The 20,699-nt window shown below is 32.7% G+C and overlaps 2 protein-coding genes across 2 annotated transcripts; one reads left to right on the top strand and one right to left on the bottom strand.

Annotated features, from left to right (window-relative positions):
- Positions 1 to 2,030: 2,030 nt before the first annotated feature.
- On the top strand, positions 2,031 to 9,637 carry stas (Transmembrane protein stas). The gene is made up of 5 exons (XM_085958592.1): positions 2,031 to 2,240; positions 2,843 to 2,969; positions 4,641 to 4,769; positions 5,852 to 6,189; positions 6,987 to 9,637. The coding sequence occupies exons 1-5, from the start codon at positions 2,204 to 2,206 to the stop codon at positions 7,154 to 7,156; spliced, it is 801 nt and encodes a 266-aa protein (XP_085814718.1). The 5' UTR covers positions 2,031 to 2,203; the 3' UTR covers positions 7,157 to 9,637.
- Positions 9,638 to 13,067: 3,430 nt separating this feature from the next.
- On the bottom strand, positions 13,068 to 20,618 carry LOC147063925 (uncharacterized). The gene is made up of 5 exons (XM_085958846.1): positions 20,166 to 20,618; positions 19,928 to 20,073; positions 18,747 to 18,928; positions 16,733 to 16,995; positions 13,068 to 13,294 (listed from the first exon to the last, which is right to left on the bottom strand). Exons 1-5 carry the CDS (start codon positions 20,521 to 20,523, stop codon positions 13,206 to 13,208), a joined length of 1,038 nt encoding a protein of 345 aa, XP_085814972.1. The 5' UTR covers positions 20,524 to 20,618; the 3' UTR covers positions 13,068 to 13,205.
- Positions 20,619 to 20,699: the final 81 nt, after the last annotated feature.

Here is a 20,699-nt window from a genome sequence, read left to right on the forward strand (position 1 = left end):
TGTACTTTAATAACCTTAAAGGATATTTGAAAAATATGTCCATAAACATGTAGAAGGACTATAAAAACAAGTTTTAAGCTAATCGTGTTGATATAATTTGGAATAAGTATGCAGATACATTATCGTCAAGGGAAAAAAGTGTCTCTATCCACCCAATTCGACGGTACATGTTTTTGACGTTTTGGACGAGTTGACATAGTGCTCGAAAATACGATATACTTCAATATTCTGTGATAATTGGTTCACGGTAAGTTTTCCTCCAACTTAATCATGATATATTTATTATATTTTAATGTAAAAAGATTGCATTTAAACCATATTAGTTACTTTTTTAAAGCGGCTGCCTTTAGGGTCAACTTTTGCCGAGTTTTACAAAAGTCAGCCACCCAGCCGATTACTGGATTATTTGATAAAAAAATATATATCCTTTGTTCAGCCACCTTTTAAGTTTTTCATTTAATTTTTTTCATTGCGGATTTCTTTTATAATACAAACAGCTACCCACTTGTATTTATAACTAGATGTAGTCTATCGTAAGAGTATAATAATTCAAATCAAAGAGATTGGACTTCAATCTATTTGATTCAAATCCTATTTAGAATCAGGCGGCTGACTTCTGGTGCTAGGGTGGCCCGAATTAGGAACGTGGTGTCTGGCCTCTGGGAAATTGTGTTTACTTTACATAAACAATATTTTTATGCTAAACTACATGAGATATAGGTACACATAATAAAAAAATGTCAACAACACTTCGTTAAATTTTGCTTATTATAAAAAAAACACAACCACCCAATGTTGTTTATAAACATATTACATCAGTACCTATGCACTAAGTGCAGTGTGCTGCTCTACAGTAGTGTTTCCCAAATTCTACATGGGAATTATCGTTTAAGTACATCATACATAGGTACATAACGCACAAGCACATATTTATAATATTTAATAGTCCTGAAGTAAAGTAGGGCCGTAGGCGACTTTTTTTACTATTAGAGTAAATTTGCGTTGTGTGTTAATCTCACTTAGCTGGTTGAGCCGCCACGCCAGGACCCTTTTATGCCCGGACCCTAGGCTAGAGCCTTGCCAGTCTCCCCCTTATGCTTCAAATAGACTCTATGACGATCGGTCATATATATGTCGAAAAACCCGTTTCTTATGTTGGCGTCGTGTGTCACAGGGTGTCACAGAGTGTAAATAATACGATGTCATAGCTGTCATACAATATGTATGTATAAATGTCGGAATGGCATAGATTTGATCATAGACACTAAAACGCTCTTAGCATATATTTGCCCGATCGTCATATAGTCTATTCGAACCTTTATGGGGGCCATGGGCCTTTATCACTGAAAATTGGGATTTATTTCACCTTTACCGAAAGAGGTCCGACGGTGGCACCTATACCATAATAATATTATTATTATAGTAAGTATTTTATACCATACTTACAATAATCTTTTTACAAAAAAGATTGAAAATAATCATTTTTTTGATTGAAATGCACTTGTGAGTTGAGGCTTGATCGAGACTGAATTTTTTATATTTTTATCCGAACCACAGAGTTCCTCGGATTTGATTTGAGAAAAACATCAGAAAACGATCTTTAGGTACCCTTAAAATATTAAGAAAAAAGGATGTACCTAGATATAATTTTATTAGTGAAATTTGTTAGTAAATTAGTGAAAAAAAAAATCAAAATATAATATGAACGTGGCCCAAAAAAATTTGATTTTATAGCTGGTTAAATAAAAAAAAAAGATTTTGACATTTGAGAAAAATATTGCCAGTTAAATGAGTATTTAAAAATAAATCAGTAATGAAGCTCGTTGTGCTAACACAAAGACGGTGCATATCATTATTTTTGAATTCATTTAACAATAACAAAACATATTCACAGATTTACCGTCATTTTTTAGCACAAAAGATTTTAAAAAAGGGTTTATAATTAATTTAGGTAGTAAAATGATACAACTTTGTTATGGATATTTAATTTATTGTAATGGCAATTAAAATGTCAGTCGTCGCCCGCCATGTTTGCATTGTATGATTGTATGTCAATTGACAACTCCGTTGAATGATAGGTTAAAAACGATGTTTTGGTGCTGAGATTTTTAAATATTGTTATAGTTAAGGGTTAAGCTAGAATTGCAATAGTTTACGTACGTTGACTATTTATATTCTATTTAACTGTAAAATATTGGCCACAATGATTCAAAACCGATCTTCAAGAAATAGTGACAGAGGTGATTGTGACAATTTCATTCAGTGTCCAATTGTGTCGTCTTCACAACAAATAACGCACACCTATTTGCACAATAGTATTTATCCTATCCGACGATATCCAATCCTTCCTTACCGTCCGCGACGTATGTTTTAATTTAACTATTTATACCTACCTATTCTAATTTTTACTTTCTAAGTACCTACTGTAATTTTTTCTATTGTGTACCTACGCATTACTTATTTTTAATTGTTTATGAACTGGTATTTTCAGCTATCATTCAAATTATTATTCTAATGTGTTGTTTATTGTATTTTAATTTAGTACATTGTGTAAGCTTAGCAAAATGTCAAATATAGATTCGCTTTCAAAGAAAATATTGATTAAATGCTCTTATTATTTTAGATTGTCATGGGCGATAGGTATTCAAGCTGCCTTATCTTTTGAAAATATTGCTAATATTGCCACTATCCTTTATTTCCTATTTACTCAATTATCAATACTAATTAAACACTCATTTATTCATATTTAATAAATTAGCCATAATGAAATTATGGAAAAAAAATCATATACTTACATGTTTTGCCAAAATATATTGTATTCTTAATTTGAATTCTTTTCCAGAGAGTTCTATATCTACAACTAAGAAGGAACTAGGCACCTCTCATGCACTTATTGCTGTAAGTGTCATATTTTTAGGATCACTGCTGACAATGGGATTAATATATAGCAAGTTTCCTGATCTCGACGAGTAAGTACCTTGTCAATATACATTTTTATAATTACTTACATTTTTTTTGTAAATTTGAAAAACGAAAGTAGAACAATGTATTTGTAAGCCGGCTCGCACATCTAAATTTGTCTCGTCTGCAACACAGTCATAAATCAAACCTTGTAGGAATTTCGCAAGCATGTTGCATATTTGACCGCATACGTAGGAGCGTAGCGACAACGACGCGCGTAACCTCTCGAAACGTCAAAGTAGTCAAACGCCAAAAATGTCATCTGCGTATCAAACGCCGAAACAGCGATTATTATGTATTAGTACCGCACAAATTGAAGTAGTAAACGAAAATATTGGGGTCATCCGTTATTTAGGCACATCTAGTATAGTCATATATATACGCACAGATATTTCTCATTTTCTTGAACAAAGTAAATGTTAAAGCGCCCATCCGCCATTTTGTATGAGATACAGCGTCTGCCGAGGTTGACGTCTGAATACGAATGGCTGACTCGTAGCATGTGCGCATGCGTAACCGTAACTCGGACGGGGAGCGACTTGCAGGTGGGATCGCATGAGATTTGTTGCAAGCAACACCAGATGTTTTTTTTCAAAGTAAATTTCATTCCAACAGTGTGCGAAGGTCCATAAGATAACCGTGTCCGGAAACTTGTACGTATGCAGTTCGCCGTATCACACTTCACCATGAAATGTTGTATCGGAAATATAATATGGCCGTATATTTGAAAATAGCCGATATATTGGATTATTTGTTAGGTTAGGTATTCATTCTTGAATTCATGAATTTTCCCAAAATCAGCTATGAAAATTGAATTAAAGTTCATATTGAATCTAATAAAATTGGAGACCATATTATAGTATACGGTCATCTCTTTCTGATAGAAAGCTCAACTGTGTCACGTTGAAATGTTTTTCGTACAATTTACATGTAACCTAAGATAACGTGTGTTTTGTGAATAACGATTACGTCATTCGACATGTTGCAGATGAGACGAGTTTAGATGTGCGAGTCGGCTAATAATTCGAGTGCAAAGTCAGACAACGTTATCTACAAGAGAGATAACGTTATTTTACATTTACGGCTACATGATAGTCAAACAACGTTATGTAAATTTTTTCTAATTTCTTATTTAATCGTCAGTAAAGTTTAACTCTAACTGCATAAGTAACCCTTGTTTTCATATTTTTTAAAAACTATCCCTATAAATTTTAACATCATCATAAGCAACATAAATGTACAATACACAATAAATTATAAAATATTAACGTTAGGTTTTAAATAAACATTTCCCTTGTTGAGTAACAAGAATCTAAAATAACGATTTTTGGCTCTCCTGTAAAGTTGCACTTTTGTAGATAGTGTTGTTTGACACTAAGCCCTCGAATTGTTGTCCAACACAGAACTACGTTTAGTGCCAATAATTGTTTTCAGGTTTAAATTGTGGTGACTGGATATAATTCTAATGTTTGTTTTATTTTGCCATCTGCTTATTTGGATCTTTGGATCTAGGGCATGTTTCATTTTCTCCTCTTCTCACCACTTATGTTAGGTTGAGCATATTATATCTGAAATCCAATGCTGATAAAAAGTTACATCCATTCGTGGCTTCACCTGTATCTTATTATACCCTCTCATCTATAAAATTTTCTAACTAATGTTGATTATTCTGTTTTCAGAAATGAAATAAAACATATCAAACTGCCAATGAATATTGAGGATGCCAAACAACTGGGCTTAGTACTCGATAGATACAAAGAAAAATACTTCTTTGAGGTTATGATCGGAGTATTTGTGGTGTATATATTGTATCCTTTTAAAAAAAATATAAATATACATAATTATCCAAATTGTCTAATTATAAATTTTTATTTGGCTAGTTCTCTGCCCTCGCGCGCCGCCGTCATCTGTCAAGATGCGATTTCTGAATTCTATTAGGCTAAGGCCACATAGACAAGTGCCTTGCTTGGTGGCTACGTGCTAGGTGACATATCCTAGCGAACGAACACACACTATTCTATCGCAATGGCCACACTGCACGCCTCGCCCCTCGCTACGTGATTATGAGTCACCTCGTGAGTCTCTCGGCGAACAATCGTGTTGGTTATTTTTATTGTGTCACCTAGTGATTTTGCCATTGTTGCAAGATGGCGGATATTTCTTCAGTATGACAAACGTCAAACACTGTATATTTTGAGGTTATGAATAATGACGCATGGGATGAGTTGACATTATACACCCAACAAGTTCGAATTTGCGACATTCGGAATTTTAAACTTAAATTCTCTGTGAGAAGTAGCTTTCTGGTTTGTTTTGAGAGTGACATATCGTTGTTGACTTGGAGCGCTCCCAAATGTCAAATGAATTTGTACCTAAGCATGTAGTGTGCAATGTGGCAGTAGTGTTTTTAGTAGACAAGCATAGCACCTAGCTCAGCACTAGCGAAGCACCTGCCTATGTGGCCGAAGCCTTACTGTGTTGCAATCTTTTTGTCATCGAATTATAGTATACGGTCCAAGAAATTATAGTATTTCAGAAAAATTATGGTATGCGTTGTCATATTCTAGAGAACTAGTCAGTTGTACCGTTTATTTTTGTTGTAAAGATTATGCGGTTCTTGTCTATTTAGTGGAAGGGCGGCAAACAAATTTTGAAAAGAACTGATATACTGGATTATTTGTTAGGTTAGGTTATGTTATCATTTTTGAATTCATGAATTTTGCCGAAATCGGCTATGAAAATTGCCGCTGTTCCCACCTGGCTTTCAGTAAACAGACTTGTACAGATTTTGCATATATCTGAAACATAAAAAATAATTTAAGATCGTTATTTTATTTTATTTTTGTTGTATTTATTGATGTAAAGTAAATTTCCTTAACTCTGTCTTCAGTTTACAATCATTCGCTATTCCCGGCTCTCTGTTCTTAAGCATATTGTCAGGATTCCTATTTCCATTCTACCTGGCGTTGATACTTGTCTGCTCCTGTTCTGCGATCGGAGCCTCGCTGTGCTTTTTATTGTCACACCTATTGGGCAAGAAGTTAATTCAAAAGTATTTTCCAGAAAGAGCGAAAGCGTGGGCTGTTACCGTGGAGAAAAATAAAGGAAACCTTCTCTATTATGTGATATTTTTGAGGGTGACGCCATTTATTCCGAATTGGTTTATAAACCTCACTGCTCCCATTCTCGGAGTTCCGCTGGTACCTTTCGCCTTGGGTACATTCATAGGTAAGCATATTTGATTCATTACAATAGTATAATAAATGATTCATGATGAAATGATGAAGTGACAAGGAGTACACAGACCAGACTTTGCATACCTTCAAAGAGTCTGTCAGTAAACACGACGAGAGGAAACTGGCAACCCAAATATTACAAAAGAATGCAATAATTATTATTGATGTTTCAAATATTATAATAAGTATGACTGTATGTTTTTTTAGTTACACATATACTAACAGTAAAAACAAAACAATGATTGGGTTCGTGGATTGTATGCATACGAATAAGTCGTCAGTGCTACGAGTATATCGGCTGCCAGGTAATTACTAGTAGCACTAGTAGGGGTAAACATCCGCACACACACTATCGACCAACTGAATCATTATTTTGTTTTTACTGTACATAAGTGGCAAATAACGTAAACTCAATGTAGTTATCGAATATACACTATGCTAAAATAAAATATTAATTTACGTGGTAAACAACTCAATTTTTAAATCAACATAACCAAACACCAGATTAATGTTTAATACACTTTGACTTTTGGGAATTAATTGCCTTATTTTTACATCTTCATTCAATACTAAATTATTATGTTAGTACATAGATTGCAACACGCTTAAGAAATTTCATGGCAATTCAGGGGACTAAAAATGCTTGTAATACTCCCACATGACACAAACTCCATCACAATGATTCTTCCAAATTGTATTGCACTATGACTGTGTTTCAATACATATGTGTATGGGATAGTTAATTCACTTCCAAGGATTATGATTCTTAAATATTGTATGTTTTTGTAGGTGTTGCGCCACCATCGTTTGTTTGTATCCAAGCCGGTCAGACTCTTCACACGTTGACTTCTTCGGCAGATGCCTGGTCGTGGACGTCCGTTACGTGGCTATCCGTCTTTGCAGGGGTTTCTCTCATTCCAGTATTAATGAAAAATAGACTACGAGAGAAATTTGAGTAGTTCAGTCCATTTCGATTATGTTCAATTTTAGTTTCTATTAGGTATGAATTTTTTTAATTATTCGTAAATGACTGTTCTGCTCAAACATTCTATTTACTGATGAAAATGATTTTCTATTTAATTTAGTAGGTACTTAAGTTTTATATGTAATACCTCATGTTTATCAATTAGACTAAGAGTAAGTATGTTGTAACAAAAAATCAGCATTATTTATTTAAAAACTGTTAGGCCAAATAATATATTGTAACAGGTTATTTATATATACTGCAATTACATAGTCGATAGATTGCATTGTGAACTGTTACAATGTGGATCAGTCTTTCGTATTTCTCTTTTATTTTCCTTCGAGCTGATTTTTGAAATATGAATGAGTGTTGTGGGTTAAAAATGTGAGACCATTACAAAAGAATTGCTTTAATGTAAATTGTAAACAATATATCTATATAATATGAGAGGTAAACTACCATCAATGGGTATGATAATGTAAATGTGAATTTTTTTATTGAGTTGTGGGTGGAATAGAGAACAATTGATATATTTTAGTCTGGTCGAACTCAACGATTAAGGTAGGTACCTATGAGTTTATAGTATTAGCTTGAAGGTATGAGTTTTCACATACATCCACATGCCACATGCCCTATTAATGATGTTTGCTTTTATAATGATAGTGGTTACTTTATTCATTATTTTAACAGACAATAATAATACGAAACAAAAATAATATTTCTTATAATAATTGGTAGTACAGGGGGTCCTCGTTATCCGAGGGTTTTTGGTACTGAAAAAATACCTCTTAAAGCGAATCCGCTTAAAACGGGGACCAAAATTACTTAGTAAATGGGTTTAATTAGGACATGTTTAGAAAAGAAAAAGACACGTGAGTAAGACAGAAGTAGTGTAGGAGTGTGGAATTGAAAGATTTAAAGTGACAGTTGACGACTGCGCACTGTTGCGTTTGTATTTTTGCATCTTTCTGCAAATTCGTAACTGCGACGACTCGGATAATGAGGACCCAATGTACATAAATCCAATCATCCACTTGTTACTTGTCCAAATACAATACCCAAAAGTTTGCGGTGACATTTTAAGTAAGAAAATATGAGGGAAGATTGTTTAGTTTCGCCACCTAGCTGACCAATTTATATGTACATAGTAGTTTACTGTTTTTAACACTCATATGTTATGAGACGATTGATTTAGTGTCTGAATAGTAGTGCATAATTGTTATTTAAGGTTGGCGCTACGATCATGACAATTGACGTGAATTTTTGAGTCTGCTCATGTACATTTAAAATGTTTCAACCCTTCAATTGGTATGTCCTGATACAAAAGAAATAATGTCTATAACAGTGTAACGATTCTAAACTAAAAGGTCCCTGAAATTTAGAAATGGAAAATCATTTGCTTAAACATAAGAAACATTAATGTAATTTGAGATTACTAATGCAATTTAGTGAAGATTATTGTATTAACATTTCTTTGATTTTAGAAACAAAAGCATGACTATGTACTTTGCAAATAAACCTATGAAAGTTAAAATTATGAATTTTATCATTCATTTGATACAACATTCAACATATTGACTGCTTAACGCATTCGCTGCTGAATAGATAATGAGATTTTAATTGCCCCCTTTAAAATGCACGTTAATTACATTGATCGGCCGCCTGGTCATTACACGCCGTGTGCGTCTTCCGCGTCCAAAGTATTAATCTGCAAACCAGCCAACTAAACTATTGTCCAAAAATCAGATTTTGATGGCATTTTGTTATAAAGCATGTTTTCTATGCTCACACAAAATTTCAAACTCCTAAACCTATAAATGAATGCGTTATCGTTCATTAAACAAAACAGCCAATTGCAGGTGCCAAATTTCCAATATCGTAAATGGAACAACTACGCTCTTTATGTAAATTTTCTTTATATATAAAAGGGAAGCTAGAATAGTGTATTAATTATTCATAGTGCAGCTTATTTGTGTATTTTTGGAATTGTTAAATTCCGCTCGATAGTTTTTTAGTTTAGCTAGTTTGCAAATTAAGCAGTCAATATGTACCTATATATTCTGAATATAAAGGGTTATCCTAGTTCTGGTACGAATTTGTTTTTTGAATAAAACATACATTGTTAACTTTTTGTGAATATATTTATTTCAATCAATATCTTCGGTCTTTGCAATTTCACAATACGCTTATGCCAAGTTTCAACGACTTTTTTACACATTTAGGCCAAGTTATTGCGATTTTTCTGGATCTTCGGCCACACTTGCATCGGAGCAGCTATGTTTTCGCATGAACAGGCTAGACAAACTTGTACGGTTACATGTAAATTGTATGTAAAATATTTCACCGTGGCACAGTTCGCCGTGAGCTTTCTTATCGGAAAGAGGTGACCGTATACTATACGGTCTCCAATTTTATTACATTCAATATGAACATTAATTCAATTTTCATAGCTGATTTAGGCAAAATTCATGAATTCAAAAATGAAAACCAAATCTAACCCAACAAATAATCCAGTATATCGGCCATTTTCAAAATTCGTTTGCTGCTGGCTTCCTGTAAAGTGTAAACCGACAAGAACTGTGTTTTATTTAGACATGAATTTTATGTCAGTACTATACGACCCAAAGAGGTTCGACGGTCTTTAATATACGGCCATATATATTTCCGAAACAATATTTCACGGTGAAGTATCATACGTCGAACTGCATACGTACAAGTTTTCGGACACGGACATGTACAGGTGTCAGGCGATCCAAAACACTACCAGTCCCTTAAAAAAATTTAATCAGCTTGTCAATAGAGCCTTCAGTTGGGCGATGATTTCTACTGAATTCTGACCTTAATTTTCGCCGTATGACCGTGTTGAAGATTTGCAATTATTTTCACAGTATGATTGTACGATTTTTATGTGTTTTGCGGTGGAGAGACGATCTATTGTGTTTATTAGTGGACTTTCAATTGACGAAATGTCAAATATTTGACAGGACTGTGAAATTTGTACCACAAGTTGGATAACTCTGTATAATATTAAATTATATCAATTCAATATAATATATTATAAGATTAGAAAAGAGTAATGTTTATAAATGTTGATAATATTATTTTATGAAATATCTTGAAAACATTAAAAAAAATTCCAAGGTTGGTATAAATAGCTCTAGGTGAATTGTATTTGACATTTGACAAAATTACTGTTTGTGCTATTTTTATTCTAAAAGCCTTATAGAAGTTGTTGATAAATAGTAAGTTATATGTATGAACACGAATGTATGTACTTGTGCATACAATATTTGGTTGGCGAGTGTTATTTTCAAATTAACACAGCAATCTTCATTGACCTAATTATTATTTCTAAATACTGGAGAAAGTCATAATTCTACGTATGTATTTATTTTAATGGCTTATTGTATATTCAGTATTTTTTTTCAATATTATTTCTATTATGAGAATTTCAAAAGTTATCGTCTAATTTACTAAATATTCTTTCACACTTTATTTTCATATATTTTGGCCATAGATAGAGGCGGCCAGGGGGGGCGAGCCACTCCAAAATGTAGCTTGCATCGTTGATTTTGATGAGACTACAGAAGGGCTCCTTTGGCAGAAGAAGGGCTTGGTTCGAACATCGTTGACTATAACCATGCTTTCAAAATTATACCTAATGCAGAATTCCTATTTTTTTATATAAACGATTTAGGTATTATTTTATGTTAACTGTAATTTTATCAGGTCTGCAATGTAATACAACTAAATATTTATGTTTGTTTTTATTTGTTTACAAGAAAGTTTTAAGGTCAAATTGAATTGAGGTGAATTTATCATTTTCATTATTCCAATCTGACAATTCCAAAATAATTTTGATAATCATTAATTAATATAAACAAATAATTTTATAGTATAAACAATGTAATTATATTATTACTATGTATAATTATATTACATTAATTGAATTGACATTTACATGATGAAACTCCATTATAATGGTTTTGAAACAAAGTTTATGTTAATTCAACATTGTAAAATTTACAAAATCTTTATTTCGAAACCCTTCCCATGTTCCTACCTATCATTTTACAGTATTTATCATCTAAAATGAATAAATTAAAACTGACTGATTATAATTTATGATATTTTTCAAAATTGTATAACACAAATGTTTGACTAAATCTTTATTCCTTGCATTGTCATACTGTAATATATTATTAATTCTTTTCTTTCAAACACTTCGACATAATATAATATGTAGCTAACTAATTGTCGATATTGTGATCTGCTAGTCAGATTTACTTTATTCATTAATACAAACAGGAATGGTTTAAAATTGTCGGTTCTTTTATATTACTGAAATTGTATGTAATTATTTACTTTAAAACATTTCAATATTTATTATTAATAATCATAATATGTTATTCCAATGATATTATGTTATGACTCATTGAGGAAAAATTTATATTTTCATGAACTAGTTAAAGACTATAGATTAAGGACCGTAATTTAATTTATTACATATTAAATGTATATTTATTTTACACTAAGTGTTATATCTGTGTTATTTTTTTCAGTATATACCATATATTGTAGGGTTTGGGGATTAGCTGTAAAAATATGTATTATAGTTTAAAAAACTATAACCAACTTTGGGTTAACACAAGTATTGTTATCTATTCATTTGATGAAGAGCAGGTCTTTTTTTAAAATAATATTCCGTCATTTGGAAATATACATTCATTTGAGATTTAACTTTTGTCTATCGTTACCGATGTAAAAATGCATGACAACACCATATATTTTTTTTTTTTTTCGACCATGTCCGATCCTGATAGGATCATATGGGCCTCCACAGAGTGGACCATATATAGTTCGAGAGATATTTATAGTCGAATGTTGCCACATGCCTAAATAGTATAAATATTGCATGTCTATTAAATAGTAAGTTGTTTCATATAAGGTGATGTGGTTGGTTTTGATCTTAGTTTCTTTTTTCCATTGTATTGTATTTTCAAATTAGAACATGATCCATTTTAATTAGCCAATAAACTGTTAGTTGCAATAAATATAAGTAAAATAAAATTATACATTGGCATTTGGTGTATCGAATTACAAAAACCGATCCATATGGTCAAAAACTTTAATTTCACACAATATTTAGTAATTTACAACTTAAATAACAATAACAAGTGTTTTAATAATATGTCAAATTTTATTTTTCATATATTTATTGCAAAAAATGGTTTATCAGCTAATAGAAATGGGCATATTGTTCTAATTTGATAATAAAATACAATAGAAAAAAGAAAATAATACACTGGTTTACACGTGCATGGATTTACTGCTGACAATACGTATCTCGCGGCAATAACAAGATAAAGCAAGTTGCAAGATTGCATACATGGATTAAAAAAGTTCAGCAGCTTCTGAATTTTCATGCGATATTTGGAACTGTGCCTGCGCAGTACAATGATAGTGGTGAACCTGCTGGAAAAAATATAAACTAAAGTGGCATTTTGACGTTTACCAATTTTCACAACTTATCAAATAGTAACATAAAATGACAACAACGCGTCTCGCTTACGCTTGAAAAATGAGATTGGCAAGACAGTTAAACAGTTATTATCGCGATAGTTGAATCTACACTATTGGTGCTAGTAAATCCATGTAGAGGCGCTATAATGTTAGAATTAAACAGTTGCGTGTCACATACAAAAATGTTATTTACCACAAAATTATTGAATTGTAGATTAATCAGCAATGCAATTAGCATGTATGTATGTATATTCTGTTAGATTTCGACTATATGCCGATTTATCAGTTGTTGAAAATGTGTAAATGCATATAGTATTCATGCACACATATTTTTTTTTTTTTATTTGTTTTTACCCATTGGTTGTGTTTCTTGTTTGTATGTACTGCATAAAAGTACCGAGGACAATCTCCAATAAAAAAAATGGTTATTTTCATAATGGTTTTAATATCCCTTAAACCTGGATTTAAAAATAATAATTCAACAATTGACAAGTAGATTACAGAATGTGTACAATAATATTTCAGCAATATGATCCGATGTAAGATATTGATGAAGAGTTTGAATCAGTCGGGTGACTCACGGGTCTCCAGTACCACCAGTTGTACCACACTGCAAATAAAAATCAATGTAAATTTATTTTTTGCCATCCCATAGGGCAGGGTTTGGGAACCTTTTTACATACGCGTGCCAAAATTTCCCAAATAATATTTTTCGACTGTCTAATGTGCCAAGCAGTTTTTCATGGTGAAAAATAAAGTTTTTTTAAAGTTTTCTTAACACATTGATCGCCAACTAGTTTTACATAAAATAGTTAAAAAATGATTATTTGTTTCTAAGGTATTATTTGATAGGTTATGAAAGAATATAATGTTTTTTTTCGTTTTGATGATTTTTTTACGTAAATATTGTTTTTTATGATGTGCCGGCCACATGTGTCCGTCGCGGCGCCAACAAATTAATTTATTCTATTGCGCCGGGCCGGCCATTTCGCCGGTCACCTGTCCATATGTGTTGACGAGAGCATGGTGCCATTTCGCGGTCGAATTATATTTAGATTTAGATACGAGGGTGGGTCAATAAGTCCTTAGAAAAGCCGACAGGTGGCGCGACTAGTACTGTAAGCGGTTTGTTTTCATGCAGCGTCACTACCGATTCAGTATGCTGCGAAGTTTCAATCAGATTGGTCGGGTTGTTGTTTTTTATTTTCGTACATTTAAAAAAAAAATTTGCTTGTTTACAAAAATGGAGAAAATTGAGTTTAGAGCTGTTATTAAACATTTTAATATAAAAGGGTTAACAGCAAAGGAAATAAAAAATGAGTTGGATTTAGTTCACGGCATATCTGCTCCTTCACTTGCAACTATTTATAACTGGTTAAATGAATTTAAACGTGGTCGTACATCAACAAAGGATGAACCACGCTCAGGACGTCCTGTAGAGGTGACTACACCAGAAATGATCAATAAAATCCACGATATGGTGTTAAGTGACCGAAGATTAAAGTTGAGTGAGATAATTGAGGTTACAGGGATCTCAAAAGGTAGCGTCATTTCTATTTTACATGACAAATTGTGCATGAAAAAAGTTTCTGCAAGATGGGTGCCGCGTTTGCTCACAGTCGACAATAAACGCAATAGGGTGGTGGCCTCTAAAGCCCTGCTGTCGCTCATGCAACGCAATCCGGATGAATTTTTTTCGTCGCTTTGTGACTGTAGATGAAACATGGATACACCACTATACTCCCGAGACGAAAGAACAGTCAAAGCAGTGGATTGCGAAAGGCGAACCATGTCCAAAGAAGGCGAAAACCGTAAAATCAGCTGGTAAGGTTATGGCTACTGTATTTTGGGATGCACGTGGAATTATTTTCGTTGACTATTTGGAAAAAGGAAAAACAATAACAGGGGATTATTATGCATTTTTATTGGACCAGCTAAAAAACGAAATTGAAGAAAAACGACCTCATTTAAACAGGAAAAAAATCCTCTTTCATCAGGACAATGCCCGTGTTCACACATGTTTACGATCAATGGCTAAAATTGAAGAATTGAAGTTCGAATTGGTCGACCACCCACCGTATTCGCCAGATTTAGCCCCCAGTGACTTTTTCCTTTTCCCAAACTTAAAAAAATGGCTAAGTGGACAACGTTTTTTTTCAAATGAAGAAGTCATCGATCGGACAAATGCTTATTTTGAGGACCTTCCGAAAACTTATTTTTCTGACGGTTTAAAAAAAATTGAGAAACGTCTAACCAAGTGTATTGAGCTCCAAGGAGATTATGTTGAGAAATAAAAAAAAAAAACAAAAATAAAAACTGTTTTAATGCTTTTTTCTAAGGAATTATTGACCCACCCTCGTAGTATAATAAACAGAAAAGGCACAAATACGGAATAAAAGTTTTCAAATTGGGTAGTATAATACCTGGATACACATAAACTGGAAATATACATATACATACCTTATAATCATTTTTGTTATTCTATTTTTTTATTATTTACATATTTTTTATAACTTACATTTTTATAATCTATTTAATTTTTATTTTTATATCAATAAAAACACATTTACAATTAAAAAGGAATTTATTTCATTATGTACATTCTTTACATTAGTGAGCCTATATTTTGTGACTGGGAAGACATATTTTCAGGCCAAGTGGCAGTAATATACAGAAGGGCCATGCCGGTCACCGCGTATCGAAAAATGCACTGCGCGCGTGCCCGCCGGCGCTGTAGAACAACTCTAAGGCAGGTCTTCTTTGCCTGTCACATGTGACCCCCATGGCCCCCTGAACGTAATCCAATGCCGGTCACCGGTGACCCCCATGGCGATCAACGTGTTAAAGAATAGTTTTTAAGATTTCTATTAAAAGAGTTTAAAAATTACAATTGAGTTCTTGATATTTTTTTATTCTTTGAATTTTTTCCTTGCTTTCAAATTAGTCGAAAGAGATTGTGGAAGAATTTAAACTACTCTTCTTTCATAATATTATATTATATTCTCAATTTTCTTTTTCAAATTTCAGTTTTCAATTTTTAGAGATTATGTTTGAGGCAAAATGACAAGCAGTTATTATATTTGAATGACTGCCGATAATTGATTTCATAAGGTTTGTTGATTGAATATTTTTATTTTTAATTCCCCGATTCGAAGGACCGACCTATGCAATTGTATATTTACATTAAACGTAGTGATTATTCTTGATAAGGATTTGCCTCCAATTTTTTATACAATGCGATTTGTCATATTTATGCATGAATTTCGTAGTTTCCGTTTGCGCATCGATTGGTAAACATAATATGAAAAACTGAAGAAAATACGCATGCTATGTCATCATTATTTTTAAATATTATAAAGTAAGTACTTATATATTTATTTGTAAAACTTAAAAAAAAAAATAATTGCTTATTGACAGGATAATGTGTATCGGACAATGGTGGAATGGTTGTTGAAACTTAAAAGAAAAAAATACTAACAGCTTTAAAGTTTTTTATGACGAATATTAGTTGGTTATTTTTTAAAACTGTTTTGCTCATGCTTTGGATCCAAACAAGAGCATGGTAGAGGGAGTTGATCTGTGTAATAAAAAACAGCAAATTCGTGACGCATTATTGATACATGAACTGCCTATTCTCTGATTATAAGGTCTACTATTTTTATAGCTGTCGCAAGACAATCAATATTTAGGCAGATTTATTCACGGCCCTCTACTAACCAATGAACGAGTAAAATAGTTGTGTTTTGACAGCTGTGATAGTTAAATATACTGCAATGTGTTCCGATGATCATAATACAACACAAATATTGCATTTTCTTTATAAATCTTAAATTATATAAATCCTCGATCTTCAAATCTCTCATTTTCTAATATTATGTAAAATTATAAAATAATCGATTAAAAAAAATTAGAATCATTACATGTTCTTTCTGTTTGGGTTGAACTTGAGGTAGTGGTTAATAGATAGATTTTGGCAATTCGGCTGAGGCGTCACTTGGTACATATCATGGTTCATGATCATAATGGTTACTAAAATATAAACACTTACATAGGAATGATGGTGGAAGTCTTATCGAAACAGAGTTACAATATTGCAGGCACTCTCTGGCCGGTCTAAATTCTATTAACCTTTCGCCTTGGCCTTGTATGACGAAAACGTAGTTACATTCTGGATCAGGTAATTTGTATGTATCAGCTTTGGCCTCATTGAATGTCACGAATCTTTCAGTGCTTAAGCCTAAGCGAGGTACAATGCTGGGCCGAGGAAATAGAGCTCGTACAAGCTGCGCAGGAAACATTCTATTCAATCTCCTGAAATAAATCAATATTAATGTAGCATTTCTGATTACATGTTAAAATCCATTAAAATATCTAATAAAAGAGCACTGCACACATTAGGGCTTATGTTTTTGAAGTCATTTTGCCTTGTCTGTGATGTGAAAAATCACAAGCAAATTGTTTTGTCATTGCCCCCACTGACATTAAGGATCCTGAATTACATAATTTTCAGCAAATATAATGACCAAAATATATGTAGTGCAGTGTCGGAGGGTCGTGGTAGGTTGTTAAGATGTGACATAAATAGTGCACACTAAACTTTGTCAGTCGTACATATTTGTTTTCATTTAACTAAGACTATAAATTACATCCATGATAGCTGCGCGGCTTAAGCGCCGGCCTATAGCTTCGTGGGTCCCAGGTCTGAATCCTGGGTCTGGCAAGTGCATATATTGTTTTTCAATTTGTGTACAAGTCAGAGTATGGACCTAATAGGTTGAGCAAGTGGCTTACATCTATTTCTCGTAAAAACAAAATCTGTTAATACAAAAAAGCCTCCACTCTGTGGTAAGAGCATATTATGATCATATTAGGATCGGACATGGTCGTATTAAATAATTGCAGCTGATAGTGTTGGTTAGTTTTTAAAGTCCAATTAAACCCTGTCTAAACCAAACCATAATGGATGATCCGACAAGCAGTGCACACTATTTCAGTCATACTTCGTCAAATTACGTATGACTTAATGTCATAATTTTAGATGTTTTATAGATAGACGAACATTTTTGACTATTATCTATTATGGTTTGGTTTATGCAGTATTTAATTGAATTTAAAAAACTAACTAACATTATCCACAATTTGTAGTCAGTTGAATGAAAACAAATACGTATGACTGACAAAGTTTAGTGAGCACTATTTATGTCAGATCTTAACAGACTACCTTCATCCTTTGCCACTGACATAGTATGCCGCATTCAGTATATTTCTTTAGATGCGCGCGCGACATTCTATAGACAACATACTTCATATTTCCATTTTTCTTCTGTCGCCATTAATGTATATACTCCCAAAAGGTCAAACCATATAATATGTAAGAAGGTTTTCAACGACAATTTCGTGTACAATACAAATAAATTAATGTTATACACTACACTCTCAGTAATCCGCCGTTCGATTATCCGACAACTACTATAATCCGCCGTTATTTTTACTAGTTGTAAGCACAGAATCAAGGTCTATAATTCGCCGGTATTCGATTGTCAAATTCAGTAGTCCGCTGCGTACAAGTATACAACGCAGATGAGACGGGTATATGTTGGAAACTTCTATGTAAAACGTACGTTTATCACGAAGAAAGTAATATACCAGGGAGGAAAGTGCCCAAGGACTGCATCACAATTATGCCGTGCTCCAATGCAACCGGGACACAAAATGAAGCTTTTGCCAGCGAAAGCCAGGAATATTAAGCCATTCAAGAATATCTGCCTCACTGAACAACTGGTTGTGTCAAGTAATTTACTATATTTAGTTAATAAACAGTCTATTAATATGTATGTATAAATTAGTAAATACTTTGATTATAAATAAAACCGTAATTTGCTAGTACAAATTTCTCAAAAACTATTTTTATGAAATACCTGATTTAATTCTTACCACATTTTGTATGAATGCACTATAATCCACCGCTTTCACTAATTGGACACTTGTTTGGTTTTTGGGGCGGCGGATTACTGAGAGAGTATTGTACATCTAAATGAAAATATAAATAAATTTAGCTTTACCATAAATAGCTGCTTTTGGAGGTATTCACTTCATTAGTTAAATTGTATTTCCTAAAGAATTCAGCTGCCAATATTGTTTCTTCACTATTTACTAAAATCTTTGGAGCATCTTTATCAAATACTTTTTGGTTGTTGTCGTATACGTTTTTGAGATCTGCAAATGTCACCAATTTCTGCTCGGCCTAGGTAGAAAAATAATACATCCATGTATTAGGCTTTTTTCTATAATTTACCAGTAAAATGAATTATACGACATTACTTCTATCCTATTTACAATTTCTTGTTCGAATTATTGAAATAGGTATATAGGTATTTGAATATAGATATTTGGTAGAGTTGTCTGATTTAATAGACAGTAAAAAGGTTATCATACTTAAAACACACGTACATAATATTGTGGGTATACTGTCAAAAGTTGGTAAGTCACGAAATCATGTTATGGAGTAATTGCATTTTGAAGTTTGACATGCCTTCTAAAATCAGGCATCATGCTAATTTTTTTGTTAACTCTAAATACGTAAATTATTGACCAACTTTTGCTAGTAACCCAAGATATTATGATGTAAATTATCATTTTTGATATTAAAGCATATGGGCCTCCTGCAGTGGAGGTAATCTCAACATTCATCTTTGTTACGAGGAATCGGGTTAGCCATTCTTTTAAGCCACTGAGTTCTTGTTTTGGATCAAAAATACATTGCAAAGAATGTTTGCTAGACATGGATTTCAAACCGGCGATTTATAATTTTAGAAGTGGACATGCAACCACCATTGGCTTGATTAATCCGATCTGGATCAGGGCCACCTCCTGAAGAGGTATGTTGACATTTTTATATATAAGAAACAGTGGTTGACCATTTGTTCATCCTGATCTGTTATGTTATCAATCCAAACACACATAAGTGTATATTGTGGTAACTGTCCATTGAAGGCTGGCAGAATGAATAATATTGAGGACTTTTGTTCTGGCCGATTTTTCTTTAGCTGTGGCATATACTATTATTCAGTCGTATGAGTTCACAAATCCCAGTATAATGAGTATTATAGCTTCCAGTTATGACAGGGTTTGCAGTCAGTTAGAGAATAATACCCGTCTTCAGTTAATCAGTGTCTATATTATAATTAAAAAAATAATCATGCCAACATTACAATAATATATATTTTTTTATGTTTTTGTTTACCTGGAATATAAATGGAGGTGAAGATTGAGGATCAAAAGAAGTAGATGTGATTTCGTGTATTTGATTTATAGAGTGACATGGCCAGCAGTCCATATCGTCTATTTGAAACAGTGGGTTTTGAATGAGGCAAGTCTCATCGTATAATTCTGAAAAAATTCAAAAGAATATTGTAGTTGAATAAAAGGAAAATGTCCACCAAATTGTATTAAAAAAGAACGGTAATTAAGTCGTTGCTCACCTGTTAACGATGGAAACGTTGAAATAATTGGAATGGACATAATTCTCAACAATCTCAATCCAGGATAAATGAACTCTTGTATTTTGCATAGCATTACACTTAACGGTTTGTCGTCAAAGAAAATATTTATTAAATATAGAGCGAGAATAGTTAAAATGAAAACACATGCGATACGAATTCCTCTACTAATGTTAAATCTGCTAACATGTTTGTTAATAGGCTGATCGTTTTCCAATGTTTTGATACACTCGTTAAACATTTCTTCGAATTGGTCTTCACCGATACCAAGTTGTTTGGAATAGTCTTTAATATCATTTAAAGATCGCTTGTACTCTCTCATTAAACATTTTTTCGACATGATGCTAATGTAATACTATTTTTTTTATTATTAAATTAGGTTAATTCGTCCTCTGCTATCCGTCATAACAATACATTTTGACAGATGTTTGTTATGAAAATGTTGTCAGTTGCTATACTAGTATTGCCGTATCAATAATAATATAATAATTTATAAACCTCTCAAAAATTTGAATA

This window comes from Rhyacophila brunnea, unplaced genomic scaffold (assembly GCF_057557595.1).
Source record: "Rhyacophila brunnea isolate RB1 unplaced genomic scaffold, BYU_Rbru_1.0 scaffold_8, whole genome shotgun sequence".
NCBI lineage: Eukaryota > Metazoa > Arthropoda > Insecta > Trichoptera > Rhyacophilidae > Rhyacophila > Rhyacophila brunnea.

What these genes read in the sequence shown, in the direction of transcription:
- stas (XM_085958592.1), top strand. Translation starts at nt 2,204, where the DNA reads ATGATTCAAAACCGATCTTCAAGAAATAGTGACAGAG. An exon ending in AAGTTTCCTGATCTCGACGA is followed by an intron (nt 2,970 to 4,640) that starts GTAAGTACCTTG and finishes TTCTGTTTTCAG; the next exon opens with AAATGAAATAAAACATATCA. An exon ending in CGCCTTGGGTACATTCATAG is followed by an intron (nt 6,190 to 6,986) that starts GTAAGCATATTT and finishes ATGTTTTTGTAG; the next exon opens with GTGTTGCGCCACCATCGTTT.
- LOC147063925 (XM_085958846.1), bottom strand. Translation starts at nt 20,523, where the DNA reads ATGTCGAAAAAATGTTTAATGAGAGAGTACAAGCGATCTTTAAATGAT. An exon ending in AACGTTTCCATCGTTAACAG is followed by an intron (nt 20,074 to 20,165) that starts GTGAGCAACGAC and finishes GAATTTTTTCAG; the next exon opens with AATTATACGATGAGACTTGC. An exon ending in TCCAAAAGCAGCTATTTATG is followed by an intron (nt 16,996 to 18,746) that starts GTAAAGCTAAAT and finishes GATTTATTTCAG; the next exon opens with GAGATTGAATAGAATGTTTC.